Genomic DNA, 26,754 nt, shown 5'->3' with positions numbered 1-26,754 from the left:
GGAATATCCTCCGAGTTCCGATGGCTTTGATCTACTTTGGGGCCACTGCCATAACCGGCCAATCAAGGTTGAATGTCATGAGTATTCCCTAATTATGTAATTCTCTCCAAACGGGCCCGAACCGTCAATTCGACACCGAGGGAGGGGTGGCCGGGCGGTGCACCCGTACTCCGTAATATTTCAACCACTCCCCCCCCCCCCGGGGGGGCCACTTACATTGATGAGTGGATACCATGCGCGACCAAAAAAACACGTAAAAAGGATGTCTTTTTCAAGATAGGGCACGTTACGTACGTAACGTGATAAGGGTGTCAAAAACGCAAAATTATTGAAAAAAATGGTATCTATTTCGCTCGGAAAAATATACGTGTTTATGGTAAAATATGCGGGGATGATGAAACAAAATCAAAATGTTTTATAAAGGATGTCCTTTTTTCCCCAACACTACGTGTTTAGAGTCCGATTTGCGCGAGGCGTGGAAGGTGGGGCCGTACTAAACCAAAATAATGGTGTGTAAAGGTAAAACGACCGACGGACCCGTGACATAACAATAAAATATAGCTGTACTTGTTTAGGGGTTCATTTCGGGGAATACTTGCCAAGAGTATCGTTTTGTTTCCAATACTTGTTCAGGGGTGCATTTTCAGAATATGGAAAATACATCGCTGTACTTGTTTAGGGGCTCAATTCTGGGAATACTTACCATATAGTATTTGTTAATTTCCAATACTTGTTAAGGGTAGGGTTTCACACGCCAATACTTGTTAAGGGGTGCATTTTCAGAATATGGAAAATACGTGTTTAGGGTGCTTTTCAAGACCCCGTGGTCGCGCATGGTATCCACTCGTCAATGGAAGTGGCCCCTCCGGGCACTCCCCCCGGCCCCCCCCCCCCAAATAAAATAAACTGCCTTCATTTGGGAGTTATGGCCTGTTTTATTTGGTTGATCTTTTGTGTCTGTGTGTGTGGGGGGGGGGTGCTTGCCACTTTTTTCTGGAGACCAAATAGGGCCTACCCTTCATTGTCGTCATTGGGTCATTTCCCAAATTGTCGTGTCGGGGATTTGTCAACAATCCTTTTATAGTAGAGCGGATTAGCCGAACAATTGTGCAAATTATGACTAAAGCATGAAACTTTCACAAGTATTAGTATATGCCGTAAGATTTATTTTAAAGATGGGAGGTAAATTTATAAATGCCATTTTCGGCCGTTGCCATGGCAACGGATTAATTTCTCCAAAATAACATGCATTCCCATGTAAATAGTAAATAAACATGATATAGATTACCAAAATGATAATTTTCAGGCTCCCAATTGAATACATATGAAATTTAGAAATATTCAAGATCATCAAGAAAGTTCCAATTGGTCCGTTGCCATGGCAACGGCTTGTTTTTCCCCAGAAAAGTAAAAATTTTGATTAAAAAAACGTTGTAGAATATGATTTATCTTTAATTTCCCCTAACTTTACAGTGCTTATCGAAGATATTTTGGTTGCTAAATGTGTAAATTACATCTCAAGCCATTGCCATGGCAACCAAATAACATCTAATTTACAAAAATAACATGTTTGACAAGACAATGGACAGGTGGAAAATACAAGTGGAATTAACTTAATCTGTATGCTTAAGATTTGACCCCCTCATTTGAACAAAAAATACAGAAAGTGTTCTGCAGGAGTTCTTTATAAAGATAAAAATTAATGTTGCCTTGGTAAAGCTTGAATTAAATTTAAAAATAAACAATTTTGCAAAGGACCCGTTGCCATGGCAACATCTTATTTCCCTGTAGAAAAGTAAAAATATTGATAAAAATGTAAAATACATGTACAGTAAGATCATCATTCCATTTTCCCTAATTTCAAGGTACTAATCGAGATATGTTTGTGACTAAATTTTATAAATATAACATCTTAAGCCATTGCCATGGCAACCAAATAACATCTAATTTTTAAAAAAAGTGGATGATAAGGTTAAAAACAGGTGAAAGATACAATGAATATTAACTTAATGTGCATTCGTAAGGCCTGACCTACTCAATTAATTTAGGGGAAAATAATACAACCAGTGTTCTGCATGAACTAAATTAGAATGATAAACATTGATGTTGCCTTGGTAATACTTGAATTCAACAATAAATATCAATATTCAAAATGGCCTGTTGCCATAGCAACAGATCATTTAGTATCAGTATTGATTAAAAAAGGGACTGTAGAATCTGATTTTTCTTGCATTTCCCCTAATCTTTGTGTGCTAAACATCGATATGTTTGATGCAAAATGTTTAAATAACATCTGAAGCTATTGCCATGGCAACCAGATACTATCTAATACTAAAAAATAATGATTTGGATGACAAGATTTTGGACAGGTGGAAAATACAAATACAAATAACTCAATATGTGAAAGGTTTGGCCGGTCATTTAATTTCGAACAAAAATTTCAGTAAGAATTCTGTATGAGTTCATCAGAATAATAAAATTATGTTGCCTCGGTAATACTTGAATTTAATGATAAATATTAGTGTTTCAAATGTCCCGTAGCCATGGCAACAGCTCATTCCCCCCAGAAAAGTATCATGTTTGATAAACAAAAAAATTGTAAAATCTGATTTTTATTTCATTTGCCCCAATTTTAGGGAGCTAAGCATATATATGCTTGCTGTTAATAAATAAATAACATCTTCAGCCATTGCCATGGCAACCAATTAAGATATAATTTTTAAAACAAACTAACACAGTTGTAATGATAATGGACAGGTGGAATGTAAAGTAAAGATTTACTTAATCTACATAAGGTTTGACTTTGACCAGTCATTAAGTTTTGAACAAAAAATAAATACAGTAAGTGTTCCGCATGAGTTCATTAGCATGATAAAAACTGATGTTGCCTTGGTAATGCTTGAATTTATTGATATCAATGTTTACAAATGTATGTTCTGTTCCCATGGCAACGGGTCATTTAATTCCCCCTAAAATACCATCTTCGATAAAAAATACCTTGTAGAATCTTATTTTTCATTCAATTCTACTAAGTTTAGGGTGCCAAACATACACGTACATCTCTGTTGGTTAATGTATAAATAACATCTTAAGGGATTACCATGGCAATAAAATAACATATAATTTACCCAAAAAATAACATGGCTGACAAGATAATGGACAGGTGGAAAATACAATAAAATTAACTTAATATGCTTGAATTTATTGATATCAATGTTTACAAATGTGTGTTCTGTTCCCATGGCAACGGGTCATTTTATTCCCCCTAAAATACCATCTTTGATAAAGGGTCAAGTAATGCATTAGGACAAGTTACAAGGACAGTCGGTGGTTTGGTATGTTAAAAAACGCAAGATGGCTTACAAAATGGGGTCTAAAATTGACTGTTGTTACTTAAAAATTGGCAGAGCTCATTCTATATCCGCCTGTGAGATGTGATTCTGGTGTCTAAACCATATTTTCAAGAGTCAAATAATAAATTAGGACATAGTTTGTTCAATATCTGTCTGGGGAATATGATTTTGATGTCTAAACCATAATCATAAAACCATAGTTTAATGCATTAGAACAAGTTACGAGGACAGTCAGTGGACTGGTATGTTAAAAAATCCAAGATGGCCTCCAAAATGGGGTCTAAATTGACTGTTGGTACTTCAATATGGACATAATATAGTTCATTAATAATATACATTGGGGATATGATTTTGGTGTCTACACTAGTATTTAAAGGGTCAAGTAATACTGTACATTTGGTCAAGTTGAAAGGACAGTCAGGTGTCATTATTGTGTCAAAAAATTCAAAGATGGCTTGAAAAATGGGGGTTATAATGTTACTAAAAAATGGACATAGTACATCAAAAATACACCTGGTGATATTATTTTGGTGTCTACACTAGGGTTTCAAGGATCAAATTATACTTTGGGACTGGTTACAATTGTCCATTTTGCCTGAAAATCCAAGATGGCTTCCATAAATGGGTTCTAAAATAACAACTGTTACTTTGAAGTGGATGTAATATCCACTTGTGAGAAATAATTTTTGTGCCTACACTATGATACAAAGTGCAAGCAGGTATGAGTTGGCAACAGCACCCATTGATGTAATTTTAGAATCTACCTTGGATTTTGGACAAAATTGATAACTAACCATCCTTGTTACTTGTCCTAATGTAATAGTGGACCCTTCATACCACAGTGTAGACACCAAAAATGTTTCTCACCTGTTGATGTTGTATGAACTCAGATAATTTCTGAGTGATATAAGTCATTTTAGATGCCATTTTGAAAATCCTCTTGGATATTTAGGAAAAAATGGACAACTGGATATCATTGTAACCAGTCTAAACATATTTTTAAAACCTTGAAACCAAAGTGTGAACACCAAAATAATTTTTTCTTGGTGGATTTTAAATGAACTATGTCAATTTTTAAGTAACAGACTCCGATTAGACTCCAATTGTCGGAAGCCATCTTGGATTTTTAGACACACTGGATTACGGACTGTCCTTGTAACTTGTTCAAATGTACATGATGTATTTACTGACATATATTACACGAAATATGTCCATTTGTTAGTATTAGGAGCTATTCCATTTTTGGAAGCCACCTTGGATTTTTGGACAAACTTGACAACTGACTGTCCTTGTTACTTGTCCTAATGTATTATTTGACCCATTTAACCATGACATAAACATATTCCAGGATATCAAACAAACTACTTTTTTAATGCAGCAACAGCAATTTTAGACTCCATTTTTGGAAGCCATCTTGGATTTTTTTATATAATGGACAACTGACTGTCCATTCAACTTGTGATAGTGTATTATTTGACCATTGAAACCATGGTCTAGACACCAAAATCATATATCTCAGATTGATAGGAAATGACCTATATGTCCATTTATATATCAACAGCCATTTCAAACTCCATTTTTGGAAGCCGTCTTAGGGTTTTGGACACGTCAGGCCACTGGCTGTCCTTGTAACTAGCCACTGAAATTAGATGTTATTTGGTTGTCATGGCAATGGCTGAAGTTATTTGTACATCAACAGCAAACATATCTATGCTTTGCATCCTAAAATTAGGGGAAATTTATGACAAAATGCAGATTTTAAACTGTTTTTCGATCAAATTTGGTGCTTTTCTTGGGAAAATAGAGTCGTTGCCATGGCAACGGCCCATTTGCAACATTGATATTTATCATTAACTTCAAGCATTACCAAGGAAACCTCAAATTTCATCATTCTAATGAACTAATGCGAAACATTGTAATCTTTGTTCAAAATTAAATGACTGGGTCAAACCTTGAGTTAATTGTTATAAATTGCATTTTCCACCTGTCCATTATCATGTCAACCATGTTATATTTTTTTCAAATTAGATGTTACTTGGTTGCCAAGACAATGGATTTATATGTTATTTGCATGTTAACAGCAAACATATCTATTCTTACCCTAAAGTTAAGGGAAATGAAAGAAAAATCAGATTATACAGTCCTTTTTAAAAATCAAAACTGCTACTGTTCTTGGGTAAATGATCCGTTGCTATGGCAACAGGCCATTTGGAACATTGATATTTATCGTTGAATTCAAGTATTACCAAGGCAACATCAATGTTTATTATTTTAATTAGTTCATGCAGAACACTGACTGTATTATTTTCCCCTAAATTAGTTGAGTAGGTCAGGCCTTACGAATGCACATTAAGTTAATATTCATTGTATCTTTCACCTGTTTTTAACCTTATCATCCACTTTTTTAAAAAATTAGATGTTATTTGGTTGCCATGGCAATGGCTTAAGATGTTATATTTATAAATTTAGTCACAAACATATCTCGATTTGTACCTTGAAATTAGGGAAAATGGAATGATGATCATACCGTACATGTATTCTACATTTTTATCAATATTTTTACCTTTCTAGAGGGAAATAAGCTGTTGCCATGGCAACGGGCCCTTTGTAAAATTGTTCCTTTTTAAATTCAATTCAAGCATTTCCTAAGCAACATAATATTTTATCTTTATAAAGAACTCCTGCAGAACAATTTTGTATTTTTTGTTCAAATGAGGGGGTCAAAACTTAAGCATACAGATTAAGTCAATTCCGATTGTATTTTCCACCTATCCATTGTCTTGACAACCATGTTATTTTTGTAAATTAGATGTTATTTGGTTGCCATGGCAATGGCTTGAGATGTAATTTACACATTTAGCCACCAAAATATCTTTGTTAAGCACTGTAAAATTAGGGGAAATTAAAGATATATCATATTCTACAACTTTTTTTAATCAAAATTTTTAATTTTCTGGGGAAAAACAAGCCGTTGCCATGGCAACGGACCAATTGGAACTATCTTAAAGATCTTGAATATTTCTAAATTTCATATGTTTTCAATCGGGAACCTGAAAATGATAATTTTGGTCATCTATATCATGTTTATTTACCATTTATATGGGAATGTATGTTGTTTTGGAGAAATTAACCCGTTGCCATGGCAACGGCCGAAAATGGCATTTATAAATTTACCTCCCATCTTTAAAATAAATCTTATGGCATATACTAATACTTGTGAAAGTTTTATGCTTTAGTCAAAATTTGCACAATTGTTGTGATTTTTGGAGCTAATCCGCTCTACTATTACGACCTCCACAGTTCAATTATTGTGCAATGCGCGCGAAATTCGATCAACTTATTTACAAAACACCGCACCGATATTCACCCAGTTTGGGCAGAAAGATTTCTCATAGGGATAGAAGTCATGTTTTTGTCAACCAAAAGTGCACTTCAGCAGCTGGAAGTTTCCCTTCAATGCTCAGCATGGTAAATTTCATTGTCTTTTGTTTGTAAGTTATAAAAGGGCCCTTTTCGCGCTGCCTGTAAAGTGTAAATGTTATCAGATTCCGAACGAACGAGCATGACGAGTGACCCACGTATAGAAATTAATGTTAGTTAATTATTACGAATGAGTGCCATATTATTATTAAAGCGCCCTGCAATTGACAAATCATGGAGAAATTGAATCTTGAAAGTAAAAATCATAATACTAACGTAGGCTTACTCTAAACGAAGCCAGGGACTCCTGGAGTCCTCCCTATTCATCTACGACTACGTGTACCGCAAAAAAAACCCTGAAACTTTCGCCCCCGAGATTTCTATTTTCCTTCTATTTTCTAAATTAAATAAAACTAGATCTAGGCCTAGCTCTAAATCATGTACATGGGCACTCACACGTATTGCGAGGTTAGTATTAGTATACTAACCTCGCACCACGAACTGCGTTTGGCAGTGGATTTCTAACTAGTGGGTCGCGCGTGCTGGGATCTCACTTCTTGGGTCCACAACACACGACTTCTATGCTATGGCTTGATTTTTCTGTGCGCGGCGGCATGTAATGAACCCTTGGGTGGTACATGGGATAAAACTTCATTTCCGACATTTCTACGCTCTAGTTGTTATTTTTAAACAAGAATTCATCCAAAAAATGAAAAAATATTGTGAAAAGATGGAAGAGACTTGCCCGATGTTTACGCCGCCATCTTGTTTCTTATTGTACTTCCCCAACGTTACGGACGCGAGCGCCCTCTATTGGTAGAAAGTAATATGGCAAGAAATTTTACATTTTTCAATTAATTTTTAATTAAGAAAAAAATAATTTAAAGAATCAAATTTACTTAAGTCAAGTTGTATGATGAATAGGTGTAATGGAAACTTGTCAGTGTAAAAAAATCAAGCATTTGTCCCAAAGAAAAAGTGAAAATAAGTCAAACATTGCCACCCTTATTTTAGCACACATGGAGATATAACAGAGAACAAGGTTATAATATCATAACCTTGTTCATTGAGTGAGTGCATACAGCCATAAGCGACACCTACATATCCATATACAGGGTGAAATCGGTTTGTACGGTTGAATTTTATTTAGATTATCTATGACTTTGAATAGGTATGTGACAAAAAAAAAAAAAAATTATGGAATTACATTGTAACCTAGTCCATTAAGGGCTGAAAAAACCATTTAAAATGGTATATTAACCATTACTCTAGGCCAAATATTAAGTCTTGGGAGTTATGATTTTTTTAATATTAAAAATCTGATTTAATTATTGCCATTGTCTTACCATTGCGACCATTCAAAATGTGTGACCGACCGTGACCAAAAATTATTTTTTTTTACAAAATTATACAAATTTTTCGTTTTACTCTATAAAACTGAGTAAAAACAGGTGATGAGAAAGGATATCAATATTTGTCTTAATTGATCAATGTATTAAATATTTAATTAGTAATTATCAATTAGTAAATTGATTATATAATTTCCTTATTGTTTGGAATTTTTTGACAGGAACTTCTGCAACAACACATCTTCTAAATAAAACTGTCAGAATGATAAAACATTGAATACTTACAGAAAGATCTCAAATATTGCAGTATTTGATAAATGTATTGATTAGCAATTATCAATTAGCAAATTAATTAGTTATCTATTCAAATCTCACTGCTGCAAAAAAAAAAAAAAAAAAATCTGGGCCTATGATAAAAGCGCCCAGAAACTGGCGAACACTGGTTGACGCCGTCTACATCTTCCTCCATTCACTCATACGTAACATTTTTCGACACATGCCGTGCGCTAGTCCAACGCACTCCGTGCAGGCTGGAACAGTGTATATGAGTAAATGGGAAAAGCCGTAGATGGCGTCAACCAGTGTTTGCCAGTTTCTGGTCGCTTTAACAGATGTTTTTATTGAACAAAATTTTGATGTCAGTTTCTACTCTTATATATATCAGTAACAAAAATAAAGTATTTTATAATTTATAATTAAACTGTGTATGAGAACATGATTCAATGCAGGACCTAGAATTATATTATTTTTTACTATTATTATTTTTTCTTGGGTGACCTTAGGCTAAGTCTGCCTAAATAAATGATAAATGACAGCCCAACTATCTTACAACAAAATACTGAAAACAAGCTAAAATTGTGTAATGTGTATATTTATATTCACCAAAGGATTTAAAAACTAATATAGATATAAACAAGTAGACTCTAGATCTCAAAAGCAAATAATAATTCAATCAATGCAATGCACAAACTGCTAGCATTACCCTTCTGAGCCGGTGCACCCATGCCAGGGCCCCCGGCGACACTGCACTCATCATGATGGTCGTGTAGTTCGCAACTCTCGTGGCAGTTTGCTATTTGTGATAATCAATTTTTAGGATGTAAAAAATAAATGATCGGATTTTTAGATTCGATTTATATTCACCACACACCAAGAAAAATATATGAACAAGCTGTTAAAATAGGTTTTAAAACTGTCAAAACTTCCCTTCAGGGCCGGTCACGATGGTAAAGACAACATTAGACTTTCACATGAGCCAAATCCAACTTCCATGCGTCCGATCTTCAAAATTTGACATTGAGGCGAAGGGGATTTTTTTCAGCTACGTCATCAGTGAAAATAAGCCAAATTGGCGAGAAACCGCCAAATCTACACCCATTTAAAGCCACCCCTTACAGAGCAACCCAGCTCATTTTGAAACCGCTGCCGGTGCCGCGGTATTGAGATCACATTGCGCGATAGTCACATTGGGTCACTTGGATAGTCACCTACTTTGAACCTTCGTATGCCTAAAGGAATAAAAATTATTTCACTCTAGAGAGAGGTTTCTTACCAGACCGATCTCGTGTAGATCCCTCCATCCGTTTGTCAACAAAGCAAATACAATAGGCCTGACCATTGAACCGATGTGTTATGACGTACCTTCGATTAGCGATGTTACAAAATGCCGTTTTGAAGAACAATTAAAAAATAGAAATTATTATTTAACAAATACTAAAATTTAATACGTGATTATAAATAATTATTAGATCTAGTATTATCATAACTATTTATAATCACTCCAGGCCCTATGTAGATCCTGCTCGAAATTTGACGGAATAAAGCCATATTTTGGTATGTATTTCCATTCCCCCATCATATATATTCTATATTCGGGCTAAATATATTATTCTGAACCTTCTCCATGTTTTTATTTTCAATTTTGGTATGGGGGGTGCATATGGAGCTCTTGCGAAAATAAACATACCTCTGTGAAGTTACATGTTTCAAAGTGAAAACACGCAGTTTACTTCTGGTTGGTTAGTCTACTAACTATTGCTCTCCTATATAATAGACCTCCCAGACATGCCGGCGTCTACTATTACATAACATCCCCAGGCATGCAGTCGAGTAAAAGACTTGAATCCCTTCTCCGTTCCAAAATTAGCCTTGATTTCCCCACGATTTGTCAATGTAAGGTCGCTTTAAGGTAAGGGCGTGTAGGCTAGTCTATTATACTAGGCCCAAAACGAACAACAACAACAACAACCATACTAAATTGGTCATTGTTTTACTTTACTTTATTTCATGCTATATTCATGATATTGCTTAGGCCTGCCCTAATTTACACTCCTGCAATGTTTAATAATAAAAATATTAAATAGACCCAAAGCCAAGGCAGCCCAAGGGCCAGGCCTAATATTGTTATGGAAAATTGAAAGACCAGTTTTTCTAAGAGTAAGACTGTTAGAGTAATTGCGTCGGTGCGCGGGGTTGATGTGCCGTAGCCTTGAGGACTCTGATTATATTTTTTAAATATTTTGACATAGATTCTAAAGTTCTAGACCTCAAATACTTTTTCATCACGAAGCCATGAAACTCTCCCCATACATGTATGCCTAAGAGGGACATATAAACACGGATGGATTTCCAGTCCATCTTTAAACCTACAAATCACATAAATTTGTTGCATTTTATTTATCTATACACCTTCATACACCTAATGCATATGAAGGTACAAAAAAAATGTTAGTATAAATATGAAAAATGAGAGGTTTCTTCTTCCCTCAATCTATTCGTAAACACCGCAAATACAATAGGCTTGACCCTTGAACCGCTTCGTTATGACGTAGCTTCGATAAGCAATGTCACAAAATGCCGTTTTGAAGAACAATTTATGGATAAAGATTATTATTTGATAATTAATACAATTTGAAACTTGATTATAAATAGTTATTATTGTAATAATAATTAGTAGTACTTCATTTCGATTTATTTTTTGATGCAACTAAAAAGATGATACAAATGTTTGTTTTATCTTGTCTAGTCACAAACTTCTTACGGAGCCATGCACCTTGGGAAACTGTACTCATCTTATTTGCAAGTAAGTTCTTACTAGAGATGTACACTGTAGATTTACATATACATGTAGTTTGAGTCTGCCTGTCTGTCTGTCTCTATGTCTGTTTGTTTTATTGACTGTATTATTCTGTTAAAGAGAAGTTTATGCTGACAATATGATGGTTTTAATAAATGGATAAATAATGTTATTGATTAGGCAGAGGGTTTCATGAAATCCATCAAAGAATAAGACAGTCAAGAATTTTCAAGTTTTCATCTAATGCCATGCACTGAACATTAAAGATTTGACTCACATTTGGCTATGCATAGTTAAACCACAACTTAATACAGAGTTTACATGTAGATTGACTTCAGTTTAGAATATGTGTCTGTGGCCTGTATTCTGAAGTCAGGTTTAACATATACTCAGGTTTAAAGTTGTGGTTTAAGTATTGATAGCCAATTGTTACATAAATCACTAACAGTAGAGATATCATATTTCAGCTCATTTGGCTCTCAAATCATTCATATTTGTCTACGAAGTATAAATAGATAATTGTCTTCATTGATGAATCAGGAAAGAGCACAGTAAACATAAGAAACATACAACTTAATAAAAATTTTGACACTTTTGGCTTCCCATAATTTTAGCACAGAGTTAGACCATGGTCTAAGTTGAACCTGACTTCAGAATACGGGCCTATGTGTCTATAATGGACACCATCTTTCATTGAGAGAATCATTGTTATTCTCTCACTCTCTCTCTCTCTCTCTCTTTATCCTCCACTCGAACATTCTGATCATTATATCAGACAGGTAATGTATGGTGTGTGCATTTTAGTGTATTTTAGAAAAAAGTTATTGAGGAAATCGTGGAACTATACATACATACCAATACATAAGAGACTGCAGACTGAGAGTTCTGTGTTGCCAATTATCTCACTTTTTTTTTCTTGTAGGGCTTGTGCTGGAAATTACCGAGGCAATGCATGCCCTACCTGTCAGGCCCCAGCATGGGTAAAGGACTTGCAGGTCAAGAGAGAATTGGGGATGGTGGTCCGTCTCTGTCGAAGACTCCAACGACTGATCAACAACGACCCTGAACAAGTAGATAGTGCCAGCATAGATCTGAGCGAAGTTGCTGGTCCTGTTCGGACAGGGGAAGGTGGGAGAAGTTTGGGAAAGGATGATGGAGGTTCCTGTGTGAATGGGGGCCCGGAGATTGCTGATGATTCTGAAACAGAGCCAATGTCTATCTCTGAATCAGACACAGAGTTTCACAAACACGGCGAGATTGTCCGCAAGGCCCTTCGCTCTGTTCAGGGGTCAGACACAGACTCATTATCCGAGCTGGAAAGAGGGAAAGCTGACAGTGAAATTGGCAAGAAGAGAGGAAGGGTCCTGCAGAATGGGAGGAAGAAGACAGATGGGGATCCAGATTTGATGAAGCATGGTATAAAGACACAAGGAAATCAGAAACCTGATAACAAAGGAACTGGTGGGTCAAGCAAGAAAGCTTCAGTCAACAGACAGAGAAACCAGAAGCCCAATGATGAAAACAACCCTTTGTCAGTGTATGAATTCCAGGCCTCGCCTCCACATCCAAAGACCCGCAAAGCGAAACTGCAGGTCATTCAACAGACCAAACGGGAGGCACGACTGAGGAAAGTGGCTGCAGCAAACAAGAAATGGGACTCTGTGTCCAGTGTCACAGGATCGAGGAAGGAAGGCAGAAAGCATGTTTCTTTTTCCGATGATAGTTTGAAATCAGGATCAAGTAGTGCTGAGGATGCAAGCAAAGGTGATGTCAAGACATCCAAAGCAAAAACTAAATATGTTGCAAAGACTGCAGTTTCTTCTGGAGAGGGTAGTAGGACGAAGGGCAAGTCTGTCAAAGACAAAGAGAAGACATCGCCTGTTGTCTCCAAGCTTCAGAATCAGAAAGTAAAAAAGTCAAGGGTTCAAATCACAGAGTCCTTGCCTGATGATGCGTCCAATGTGACACCGGAATGTAGTCCAAGTGTGCCACGAGCTGGCCAGAAAAGAAGATCACCACCTTCATCAGTTTCAGTCACAGTAAAACCTTCCACCCCAGACAGTGCTGGCAAGAGGAAGAAATTGGTGGAAGAGCATACTCCAGAGACCCCTACCAGCAGCAGCAGAACAGGTCAAAAGAAGAGGCTTTCAGGAGGAAGGACTTCACTGAGCCCAAATTCATCATTTAGTTCACCAAAGACTGCAGTGATGAAGAGAAACAAGAGAGGGGAGACTCCACTGCATGTAGCATGTATTAAAGTAAGTCTGATATTTTGGGGAGCATTTCATCAACATTTTTATCTAACAAGTTATCAGATCTGACAACTCTTCTTGATTTCGATTGGCTGAGAAGCATTGTTACTATGACAACTGTCGGATAAAACGGGACTCGTCGGATTAAACGTCTGACATTTCCTTTCATGATATGCTTCCCAGATAAAACACAATACAATACACATACATGGATGTATTATGTACAGGGCTAAGAAATCATTTGTGCTGGGTTTTTTTTGTTTCATCAGACTGGCATAGGATTTTATGTAATTACAGTGTTTTACATTGTATTGTCTAAAATTTTTAAGTATTCAAAAGAGATTGGATTGATTACTGACTCATTGATATATCAATAACATTATTAGAGGGATTTAAAAACATTTTCTTCTATCTTATTCTTGAGAATTTCATCCCTTTTGCATGCCTATTGATATATTTTGGGCAAACTTCTTAAATCCTATAGGGTGCATTCCTTATGATATCATAGTACAAATGGGGGAATAATTCAGACTGATTGCAGATATATTCCAAGGTCATTTGAGAGGGTTGTCAAGGCCAATTGCAAAGGCATCTTCAGTCATGGGTTTAGTGACCTTTCATTATTTACAATGCAATTTTTCCTTTAGGTCAAAAGCACTTGTAATGAATTAGAGTATGTGCAATCATGTAATCTTAGATCTACAAATGTCTGAAAGAAATTGGTTTTAATGCTTTTCTGAAGTAGTGATGAAGACTGTTTAATTGTAAGTGGCAAGTCACTCAAGTATATTTAAGCAGACACAGTGAACATTCTATCTGTTGATGAATGAGTTTTTACTGAATTTAGAAGTTGAGGGTCACCACTGACGTATGTGCTCTGGTGGTGTATACAGAGTCAAACAGTGACTCTTATACCTTCTCTTGTGTAAGGTTTGTTATATGGCCAAGTGGATTAGTCTTTGGACTTTGAAACAGAGGGTCGTGGGTTCGAATCCCAGCCATAGCGTAATTTCCTTCAGCAAGAAACTGATCCACAGTGTGCTGCACTCAACCCAGGTGAGGTAAATGGTACCGGTAGGAAGTAATTCCTTAAAAAGCTGTGTGCGCTATGAACGCCTAGCTTAGCCGGGTAATATAGGAGCGCCTTGAGCACCTAACAAGGTGGATATGTGCGCAATATAAATACCCTATATTATTATTATTATTATGATATGTTTTATTTCTTTTCTTTTGCTCTTGAAACCTACCTAGGGTGATGAGAATGAAGTCAAGTCTCTCTTGGAGCAAGGAGCTGATCCTAACTCAAAGGACAATGCAGGATGGACTCCTCTGGTGAGAGATATAGTACACATACTAACGATTAACATATATATACTAAGCACCTTGCTTTAGCAGAGCTGCCAAGTAGTACGATTTTTCCGTATTTAGTACGTTTTTGCAACCAAAATACGGCAGTACGTTTTTTCTTTAAAAAATACGTTTGTTTTATTTTTAAAAAAAAAATTAATATTTTTTTTTTTTTTTTTTTTTTTTTTACAAAATCGAAATTTATTGAGAAAAATCATCTCTATATGTCTCTATTTCATAAAACGTACACAAATATGGTTATTAGATCAATGTAATTTCAGGTAACTTTTTTTTTTTTTTCAATCATTTTGTAAAAACCAGGGTGAGATATACACAAGTTTCAATGTTTTTTTTTTTTTTCATCTGCAAGAGCAGTGCACATTTTAGCTTGCATGCAGCTTGAGTGCCGTGATGGGCGAGTGCGCCAAGCATTTTATTATGAAATACACTTTTTTTGGGAAAAATACAAAATATTTATCTCACACGGTAAAAATACTGATTTTTTTGTCAAAATACTGATTTTGGGGGATAAGAATACTGAAAATGCAAAATACAACTTGGCAGCTCTGCTTTAGGATTAGTCAACATTTAAAGTGTAGTTTACAAAGCAAATATCACTCTTATACCCCCGTCACACTTATTCGGAATCAGCAGGAATCGAGCAGAAGCTGGAAAGAAAAAATATTCAAAAAATCTAGAAATTTTTGGGAGGAACTTTTGAATTCATCAAACTGGAGATGAAATTCAGTAAATTGACCAGCTGTATCATCATACACTAGTCAAAATGAACCGCAATGGAGTCAGATTGATAATTCGTGCTACGTTCTTGGACATTCTAGGGGCATTCTAAATATTCTGACTGCATTCTGAGTGCATTCGAAATATTTTTGTCATTCCTTTTGGCCGTCCTGAAGGTTTTGGTCATGTTCAAAACATTCGAGGGGTATTCTCGAACGATGTTGGAAGTAGATTTAAATGACCAATTGGTGGTCAAACAATAGTCCTTTCATTCAGGCCAATTCTGCTTGATTCGGAATAAGTGTGATGGGGGCTTTAGTGATGTAACATCCTCAGTGGGATGGATGTTGGGATGATGTGGTCCACTGGTTAAGACTCGTCTTTTAATCTGAAGGACGTGGGTTCCATTCCAAGCCATGGCATATTTTCCTTCAGCAGGAAATTTACCCACATTGTGCTGCACTCAACCCAGGTGAGGCAAATGGGTACCGGCAGGAAGTAATTCCTCAAAAAGCTGTGTGCACCGGAATCGGTAAACTAGCTTAGCCAGGGGTAATATAGGAGCGCCTTGAGCACCTAGCAAGGTGGATACGTGCGCTATACAAGTCCTATATTATTTATTTATTTTTATTTATCACCATCTATAATTATTTGTAGTCCATTACATCTCTGTTGTAAAAAAAAATAGTTGTTAATTTGTTTTCACTTGCAACCAGAAAATAACAATCAAAATGAATCTCCCCTCTTACAGCATGAAGCCTGCAACCACGGTCATACATCCTTACTCGGTCTGCTCCTGGATCATAACGCTCTGATTAACACACCTGGGTTTGAGCATGACACGCCCCTTCATGATGCAGTCAATAACAACAGGATACCAGTCATCAAATACCTCAGGGAAAGAGGAGCTTCGCTAGAAACGAGGTGAGGCGCCCTCTATCTTATTTTCACTGTACTCTAGCTAGCTGTTTACGGAAACCATCGTAATGTAGAGCAGCTAATAGACCTTTATGCATATGACGTCATAATCTCATAGCGCTCTCCCTCTGAGGATATAGGAACAAGTGTTGACAGATTTACCAGAGATGCGCCACCTGCAGATCATGCATGCAAGGCCATGACTTCAGCCTTTATGAAAGTTGGCACCGCGATGACGGCAATGAATTAGGTCTTAGTTACTTTAATAGACTTTATAGTTCATCCTGTTCCAAGTGGAACATTGGGCAGCAACAGAGCATTTCCAACTTTGGCTGTCTTCTGCTAAAGCCTTCGCCTCTTGCCAGGAAAGCCTCATTTCCTGGAGTTCTTTGGTTACCGTCCTCCAGGTAGTAAGAGGCTTTCCCCTTCTTCTCCTACCCCCATCGGGAGTCCACTCTAGAGCTCTTTTTAAGTGTCTACCTTCTGACATTCTAAGAGTGTGACCCAGGATCTTTATTCGCCTTTCTTTCACTATTAGGCTGAGTTTCCTTTGTTTTTATATCCGTAGGACTTCCTCATTTTTTTACCTTGTCTTCCCAGTTGATAACCACAATATTTCTCAAATATCTGTGATGAAAGACATCAAGCTTGTGTGCTGACCCCTCAGTCATCTTCCATGTCTCGCCGGCATAAAAGACAACTGTGGTAACTAGAGATGTTAGGTCTATGTTAGGAAAAAAAGTATACAGAAATAAGAAATGACATATGGTACAAAAGCTTTTGCCTGAAAGATCCTATGGAAGTGCCGAGAGATTTTAAATGGTATGTGATATGCGCAATACAGGAATATTATTACATGTATATATTATCATCCAAAAAAGTACAGGTCAGGGATGAAAAGAGGGGGGGGGGGAAGAGGGGTGAAAGAGTTACTTTCATAGGAATGCTCATAATATCGTAGGTAAACGCGTACACAAGCTTTGAAGCAATGTCTTTCCGCCTGTCCTACTTTTCCAATTATAGGTGTAAGAACTTATAGACCAATGTGTATGGTCATTTGCATTGAACATGGTTTCCTGTTCTTGTTTTTTTAATCAAGGAACATTCACGGTCAAACACCGCTGGACCTACCCGCTACCCCAGCCATCAAGGAAGCTCTTCTTACCAAACCCCTATTAGAGGTCACCAATTCACCTGTCTCTACCCCAGTAACCGCCCCTTCACAACATCTACAGGATAGACAGGTGGTCCTACTTGGAACAGGTATGGATGAAGTCATAGGTGTGTGTTTGAGTGAGTGAGCGATGGAGGGAGTAATGTTCCATGAATGTCATTCCTGTCATTAATGTACTTGTTAGAACTGTTTACAATGTCCTTCCATCTCTTTATAACTTTCACATCCCATCTTTCCCTTCCATTGTGTTTTGTATGAAATTATACCCCACAGTCAATTTGCATTGTTAATCATATTGTGTTCAGTTTTTTATTGCTCTTAACTGGATTATTTGAATTTACTCACATATTGACCCTTTGTATTTAAGTTGTTTAGTTACCGATTATCTCTATATTTGTATGTATGATTAATTTTTGTAATGATGTTTTCACTTTCAAATTCTTTGTTGTTCTTTTACCTAGATATCTTTTATATTCTTATTTATTCATTTTTTCTTTCTCAGCTCTTTGAAATTTCTGTATAAAGCAGTATAAATTTTGTATGTTATATTATTATTATTATTACTCCTGAATATTGAAAATTATATTTGAACAGTTTCTTGGTATTGTAATGCATTGCCAACCGGAACTGGCTAGTCCTTGCACAAGGCCTACAGAATACATCAATCAACAGGTTCAGTCCAAGACAAGATATTGTGACAGATGTTTCTCGAACCTCCCAAGACACAGGGTTTCAGCACGCTGAAATAAATTTTTGATAGATGTGTTTGAAGTGTAGCCTTTGTATTGCGAGTCGTTGAATTCAAGTTCTGATAAAATGTTAGAACAATGGCTGAGGTATCAAGTGAGACCATTAAAGGTACCACTTTTTCATATTATCATAGACATTTGACAGTCTAGTTCAAATGCAAAGACTATTAAAAAAAGAAAGAAAAATATTGATTTTTTGCCTCTTGGGACATGTTGTGGAAATATTGATTAAGAGCTGACAAAAGCAATTGCAGCGTTTACTCTTTACCAAGAGACAAGTGTTTGAGCCACTAATTGAATTTGAATTTTCATGAGAAGAAAGTGTTCTCCTCTTTCTCCTTCCTTTCATTGGGTAATATTCCAAAAGCCAGGGTTGAGATAAACTTTGGTTAACTTAGACCACACTTTCATGGAGTGCTAGTTAACATATTCACCAATTAAAATTATTCTTATCCTGCGGCATAAAGTTGTCAAAAATATATTTGAAAATGAAATGGGAAGAATAAGGAAATACAGCAATATAATGAATTTTATTGAATTAATTGGTACATTATAATTGCCACAAATGCGGAAGAAGTATTATGAAGCCAGCATGCCATAGAAGTGTGGTTTTATACAGATATTGCCTACCTAGAGTTTGAATATAACATTTCCTCTCCCCGAAGGAGTTATATTTTTCCCAAGGGATTATATTTTGCCCGAAGCACGCAGCGCTGACTCTGCTGAGGGAAAATACTCTCCCAAGGGAAAAATATAGCTTCGGAGGGGAGTTGAAATGTTGTTTATTAAAACGATAGACCAGGCAATATCTGTTATATTATATAGTCTATGTGGATTCGCCATTAGAGATTGCATTCATCATCTGGCTGGCTCCAATCCAAAATTCTTGCTACAGCTCTGATCCATCTACGTCATGATAGAAAATATTTTGAAAATACATCAAGCGCGTTCTTCATGCAATCGACACGGTAACACTAGCGCGTTCATCAATTTACCTGATTACGCAACTTGTAAGCAGCGAGTGATGTCACCGTAGTGAATATAACGCCGCAATTGACAATACAACGCAGTTAAATTTACTGAGGTGATGTCAAAACCCAGAATATAACAAATGCGATCCTCGCAGCTATGGTCACGTGATGGCGTATTGACCTATCATCAATTCAAATCTACATAACCTATGTAATATAAAACTCTAGTTTAGACTAGTGTTAAATCTAGGTTTAATTGTCTGAATACCACCCAATGTTGTTATTCTCATTATCATACAGGCCTAAAGCCCAAGAAAAAGACCTCCCTGGTGACTTGCAGTGATACCCTAGAAGGAAGAGTAGTTGATGAGTTCAGTCCTGATGTTACCCATCTAGTAGCAGCATGTGAGGAGGATGGTAGGTGTCTACGAACCATGAAATACATGCAGGCAGTACTCGCAGGACGATGGGTGGTGTCTTCAAAGTGTAAGTCATTTTAATTCCATGTTGCTTATGATATAAAACATAAATACCAGATGTGGTAATGATCTTAGTTAAAAAAGAATCTTATAAAATGGGTTACCAAGTATAAGTGGTTTTGTTCAGTACAAAAATGTACCAATTATCTGATAGAATATGTGTAAATACTGAGAAATATCGGGAAAAGAAATAGATACTGAAAAATCAGTAAAAAAAAAAAAGTATGGGATTCCTTTTGGGTGTCTTTTCCCCAACTACAGTACAGGCCAAAAGTTTGGGGCAACCTTCAGATTTCAAAGAAAAATCATACAAAATGTTGCATTCTGCATTTACTAAAATATATTGATAGTGGAGGAGTTATGACAGTTTTATTATGTTACATAAGCATGGTTCTAACTGGTTTTGATTGCCCTTTTGTCCAACCCCAGTTGTTTTTTAATATATTCAAATTTTATGCATAACTTTAAAGGTATGCATAAAATTTTAATATTTAAAGCAAAGGTTTTTTAACAATCTGAAAGCTTGCAGAGTCTTGTCTGGCATAGCAAGAAATAATATGTCAAACTGGGGACAGTCAACCTGTCAATTTGACAGTCAACCTCCCTGAAACGTTGAGTCTTCTTTACCGTAAATCTCTCCCACTTTTTTCCAACTCCACTCGCCAACTCAAGCAGCCTTCTCTCATCTACTCAGTCGTTTCTCACCCATCCAACTCAACCAGTCTTCCACTCAAGCATTTCATCCTGCCTACTGCTCAAGCTTTCCACTCTTTCTGGTTTACAGTCCTCTTTAAGACTACACTTATTTCTGAAAGATGCTCTACTTCCTAACCTGCACTTTCTCGTCTCTTCAATTCTCTTTTATCTCTATCCACTTTTATCTCAAGTCCTTCCGGGACTTTACACATGGTGTACCGTATAAACCACTTGAGCAATTGTTTATGCCACCAAGCAAACCTTCAAACATCTTCTGCTAGAATCCAATTTGCATATATTATTTGTTACTATATCAGCCAAACCTCAGACAAACTTTCATGTCAAAAACAACCTTTGCTTATATATATTCAAATTTTATGTATACCTTTAACGTTTAAGGTTTGCTTAAATTTTGAATACATAATGAAACCCGACTGGGGTTCACAGAAGTGCAGTCAAAACTGGTTGGAAACATGCTTGTGTGATATAGTAATGGAACTGTCATAGCCCATCCAGTATCAATACATTTGCTTATATGCATAATTCACTATTATGTATGATTATCTTTTAAATCTGAGGGCGGCACCAAACTTTTGGCCTGTACTATAATGATAAAGCACAACCCCACTATTATGATAATAATAATATGTATTTACCTAGGGTAGCTACTTCAGCTCTTATGAACTATTCTCCCAGTGGGCTATGCATTACACAGTGTTAACATACCCTTCTTCCTTCTAACATTGATCGCTTGACAGATAGGCTGAAGATCCCATTTTTTTAAGTCTTTGGTACAACTCGACCGGGGATTGATCCCATGACCTCCTATTCATGAGGCTTGCGTTCTACCACTAAGCCCCCATGTCCTGCACATGTTTTAATATGTCTTGGCTTGTCCTTGATAGATATGTGAAATTTCAAACTTGGCTCATGCATGCATATGATAGTGACCATCTGATTTAATAGGGTATTAGAAATATATTTCAGATCTTGCTATTGTGGAGGCATAATTTTACTGCATAAAGATCTACTCTAGTGTTAATTTGAATTTGTCTGATTCTTCTCTGTTGCAGGGATTTCAGAATGCATCAAACATGAAGAGAGAGTAGAGGAGATTGAGTTTGAGATGCCAGGAACATCCTCTGACCCTGATAGCAACACACCTAGGAGAGGACGGGAAAACGTCCAAAAACAGGTGAAATTCATTATGTTGATGAAGGCGCTGTAGTGTTTGCAGCAGTTTAGATGTGTAACAGTCTACATGTAAAGCCGGCCTTCCATCATCAAACTGGGTGTTCTTTGTTAGACCAGAGGCCTGTTTCATAAAACTTTTTATGACACATCTACAATTACAGTTAAAAGCTACTGAAATCCTTCAATCTGATTGGCTGATAGTAAATTTGTTGTAGAAATTGTGCATTTGTTATTATTACAAGTCTTTATGCAGGGATGCCCGTTTTCAGGCAAAAGCCTGAATTCAGGCCCTGCCAATTTATTTTCAGGCCATAGTTATAGCATTTTTGTGTACAAAATACTATATTCTAGGTGATTTTCATGCCCTCTGATCAATTCCAACTGGCATCCCTATTTATGGAATGGGACCTTGATTATACTTACACTGTAGCGTGTGTTATGAGTTGAAACAGTTTTTTTGGTCCAAAGATCACCTCATTGCACACAATTCAATTTAGTTCAATGTAAGCCCTGTTGGGCCTATAGGAAAGGCACAGTAGTAGTAATAATAGTAATGATGATAATAATAATATATTTGACAGGTGAAGCTACCTTTAATTTACTGTTCTCCCAATGTGTTGGCTCAGTTGGTAGTTCAAGCATCTGCCGCGTCAGAACAAAAGACGTTAAAAGATGGGAGTTGCTGCTTCCCTATTTGGCGATAAATGATTTAATTGATAGAGTAAATCGATCTGGCGCTACACATTGGCTGCTGGGGACCAGGATCAATTGGTCAAAATGAATTTCCAGAGTATTTCTATTTCAGATTCTATTTCCATCAATAAAATACGGATTCATTCATTTTCATAATTCCATCTGAATTTTATGAAGACCAACACAGATATTACAAGTAATGAATTTGCATGCTTTCTTTCTGAAAGTTATCAATTTCTTTTTGTTTCCTTGATTATAGTATCCGGAATTGTTCAACGGCTGTCACTTCTTTTTTAAGGGAAGTTTCAAGCATCCAACACCTCTCAAACCAGAACTCATTCAACTCATCAAACTAGGAGGAGGAACCATCCTTCAACGTCAACCTAAACCTGATGATGATGTCATCCAGGTCTCAACGGTCGTTCCTTATCATGCAAGGGCAAACTCCCAGTATGCCTCCTGTGCGTATTACATCGTTTATGACCATCTCGGGAAGAAGCCGCCACCAAGTGTCAGAACACAGAAAGTCTGCACTGTACCAGTATACTGGCTGTTGGACTGTGTGTCTCAGTTCACGATACTAGATCCTCCAAAAGAATGAACTCAGCTTTCATCCTTTGACAGCATCAAATGTTATTAGGCCAGGGGCCCGATGCAGAAAGAGTTGCGATCAAACGCAACTAAAAAAATATTGCGCAACTTGATTTTCAGCCAATGAAGCACCAGTATTCGGGACTTGCGCTTGATATTTTGACTTGCGTTTAAATGCATCTCTTTCTGCAACAGGCCCCTGGAAAGGCCTAAAATCAAAATTTCGAAAAAAGGCGAAAATTTCACAAAGTCAATTAACTTATGTATTATTTGAGAATAGTATTTCAGTATTATTGAACTTTTTAACGCTTTAGACAGTCTTGAAGATATCTTCCAGTCTATCTTTGCTATGTGTAAAAGCCTGTAGCATAAAGCTTTACGAAGAATCACATTGTTGATTTGTACGCTAGATTGGACACATTGATAATTGTAATCGTGTCAAAATTGGTCTTACGATCACTCACTATTTAAAGCTTTATGTAACTTGAACTTGACATTCATACCATCCATTGGACATTCCTACAGATCATGAAAACTCTTAGTCAAATATTGCATATTAGAACAGAAGAAATGAAGGTCATTCTTGAATTATTGATGATAAAAAATCATGAACAGCATACATGTATAATGCATGTAAAAAAAAATTATATGTTCCTATGCCTCTTTTTATAAATGCGTATGGAAATTGCATAAAAAACATGCAATTGCAAGTTATTTTTATCAATGGTTGTGAAAACAACATAGCCTGTTGATATTATATTGGATACTATAATTTCAAAGACTCGTTTCTGTATCTATTTCCTTTTTCATTTTTTTTCTATTCTTTTTTAAAAACTTTATTCATTTACATAAAATGATTTTATGTTTTAATCCACCCACGTACCAATCTCATAGCAGTTATTGTCTTGCTATTGATTTGAAGGATGTGTTTTTTTTTTTCATATTCTTTAGGAATATGAGGAAAAGATGACAGTTTGTCCAAGATGTTGCTTTTTTAGTTGGAAGTAACAAGGGGGGTTTCTTAAATTTTTTAAAAGAAAATAGAGATATATGTATGTATCAAATTATTACTTTATGCCATCTGCTTGAAATTTGTTTTCCCATACAAAAGAGGGAACAGGTATTTGATCCTGATTTATTCTGAAGTCCATGTCATTTAAGTGGAATAGAAGACAGTACAGCTGTCACTCTATTTTGGTTATCAATTTATTTTGAGTTGGAATTTTTTATACTTTGTTATACGTTGAGAAGCTCAAAATGAATTTTAGATGAAATTGTGCATTTCAGACTCTGTCATGTTATAGCTGTTAAAGGTCTTAAACATTTTGTTACCCGTGCAGAGCATTGTGGCCTAGTGGATTAGTCTCCAGACTCTCAACAGAGGGTTGTGGGTTCAAATCCCAGCCATGGTGTAATTTCGTTCAGCAAGAAATTAATCCACATTGTGCTGCACTCAAGAAGTGATTGGGTACCTTGCAGAAATTCATTCCTCGAAATTTGTGTGCATTGTAAGTAATTATGGCTGCCAAGCTAAAGCAGGGGTAATGATATCCAAGTCCTTTGGAAGCACATAGTGACGTTATAATGTCATATGTATTGTACTGTGCAAGAACTGTTTATCATTATCATTATTATTATGAACATTACTATTATTGTATTTCACCCTGTATGGACATATGTATACAAAACTATGTTTAATAATTCAGAATTTTATTGATTCTTCAGATCTTGATTCAGTGTGCTCATTTCTATGGTGGTTGTTGATGTGTGACTGTGTAAACATTTGGTGCAACAGTATTTTGTTTGAGGCTGTTATGTTCAATCAAACATTAATGATCAATGATGTCTGTCATGTTCCAGAGAGATGAGTAGGACTTTATTAGGCCAAGTTATATTCATCGATGTGTGTGTTTTCAAGCACAATCAAGGATACTAACCTGACACATCTAATGCAAATCAAGGTCACCCCTTCTGTGTATTGTCCTCAGTTTGGTGAATGTCGCAAAGAAATGCAAATTGACTGAATACCTGTGCCAATAGCAGTAAATTAATGTACTAGCATGTCGGGTAGTGCTGGACGCTCTTGCAAAAAGTTATGACAGATTCAATTCAAACTCAAATTGCACTTGATCTAAAAATTCTATCATTAACTACACAAATTTCAATAAAGCTGTCACAATTGAAATATTTAATCTCGCAATTCTTTGCCAGACGGGTCTGCCTCCTGACTTTGGAACAAAAAATGACAATTTTCATAGTTTGGCGAAGTATCATAAACAAAATTTTTAATTTGAGCATCCGAGTAGTTTCAATATACTAAAATCAAAATATGGCAAATGAGATTTGAAAAGAATAGAGTAAAGATCTTTTTGACTTGAAGTGCTATAATTGTCTTTATTTTTTCATAGAATAAATTATTGCAATAGCTATGAATTTATAATCCAACTCAGAATTTGTTAAGCAGGATGAAATTCCAAGTTTTGATATTCCTTTTAAAATGTTAATTCAATTTGTTCCAACATCACTTTGCAATTTCTCGTGTAATTGTGTGTGTGTGTTTGTATTCATGACGGTGGAAGAGGTTGATGTGTTTCCTCTTTGCAAGTCTGTTTCTCTCTTTCCTTTCCTTTCCTTTTTTTACCCCCGCCACCCCTCCACTAGCATACCCAGCATCAACTGACAAAGAAATATATGGGCCCATGTACAAGCATAATAGAATCACTTTTGTCCCCTGACAATTGGGCCCATGAAATGCTTTGTAGGATCTGATGCTGGATACATGCCTGCCCTTCTTCTCTTCCTCTTGCCTTCTTTTGATCTTGACCCTTTCTCCTCCATTCTTTAAAGCCTTCATGCTAGATTCAAGGCAAAGGCTATAGCAGTCATATTACTGTATGAACATTATGTTGACATAAAGGCATTTTCAGGATTGTTGCTCAGCAAATTCACATTTCGTTCTAACACATATATATAAATTGCTGTACACATGCATGACCAAAAAAAAAAACGTATTTAAAGGGGTGTTTTTTCAGTTAAGGGTATTGTTTAACTTTGTGAGCAGCCGATTTAAAAAATTCTCAAACCAAGATGAAACGTGTACAAGTGCATGTATTAGAACTAATAAACCCTGAAAACAACCATTATTGAGAATGAAAAGCTAAAACTACAAGGCAAACCCCGATTTTGTAAAAAGGCGTCTACAAGACGCCTAAATAGTACACATAAGTGTATGGGATGAAATTAAGATGGTGTTTTCGGTCACTTTATATTTCAATTTTTGAAGCACTAAATAATTATTTTCGAACGCAATTTTTTCTGGGCTTAATTTTTGTAACATATCACACACACAGGTGACAAGTGTGACCTTCTAGCTCAGATTTTTTAAAAGTCAAACCAATGTTAACCAATCACTTTAAGGGTATCAAAAACACAGATTATTTACAAAAGGTGGTTTTGAAAGACTGATCAATGGTCAGTTGCGGGGTCAAACGTATTTAGGTTTTTTTTTTTCCAAAGCCTTTTTTTTAAGACTAGCCAAATGTGTTTAGGGTATGTTTTTTACCCCAAGCTTTTTCCCCGGGGTCATATTCTGGCGACAATTTGTTTAGGGGCCAAAATGTGTAAATAAAGCCCGCAAAAATCTTGTTTAGTGGGTTATTTTACACACAGAGGTAAAACTTGTTTAGAAATAATTTGGTCATGCATGTGTACAGCATTACATTTGACTGCCCCCCCCCCCCCCCCCCCCTGGGTC

General features: G+C 36.2%; 1 protein-coding gene across 1 annotated transcript; it reads left to right on the top strand.

The window, feature by feature from the left end:
• The first annotated feature begins 6,673 nt into the window (after positions 1 to 6,673).
• On the top strand, positions 6,674 to 24,724 carry LOC129274852 (BRCA1-associated RING domain protein 1-like). The gene is made up of 9 exons (XM_054911591.2): positions 6,674 to 6,821; positions 11,148 to 11,204; positions 12,121 to 13,456; positions 14,702 to 14,782; positions 16,287 to 16,459; positions 17,553 to 17,716; positions 19,648 to 19,833; positions 21,596 to 21,717; positions 22,669 to 24,724. The coding sequence occupies exons 1-9, from the start codon at positions 6,760 to 6,762 to the stop codon at positions 23,008 to 23,010; spliced, it is 2,523 nt and encodes an 840-aa protein (XP_054767566.2). The 5' UTR covers positions 6,674 to 6,759; the 3' UTR covers positions 23,011 to 24,724.
• The last annotated feature ends 2,030 nt before the right edge of the window (positions 24,725 to 26,754 follow it).

This window comes from Lytechinus pictus, chromosome 13 (genome assembly GCF_037042905.1).
Source record: "Lytechinus pictus isolate F3 Inbred chromosome 13, Lp3.0, whole genome shotgun sequence".
NCBI classification, from domain to species: Eukaryota; Metazoa; Echinodermata; class Echinoidea; order Temnopleuroida; family Toxopneustidae; genus Lytechinus; species Lytechinus pictus.
Note: the sequence above shows the minus strand (reverse complement) of the source record. Positions and strands in the feature narration are given on the sequence as shown.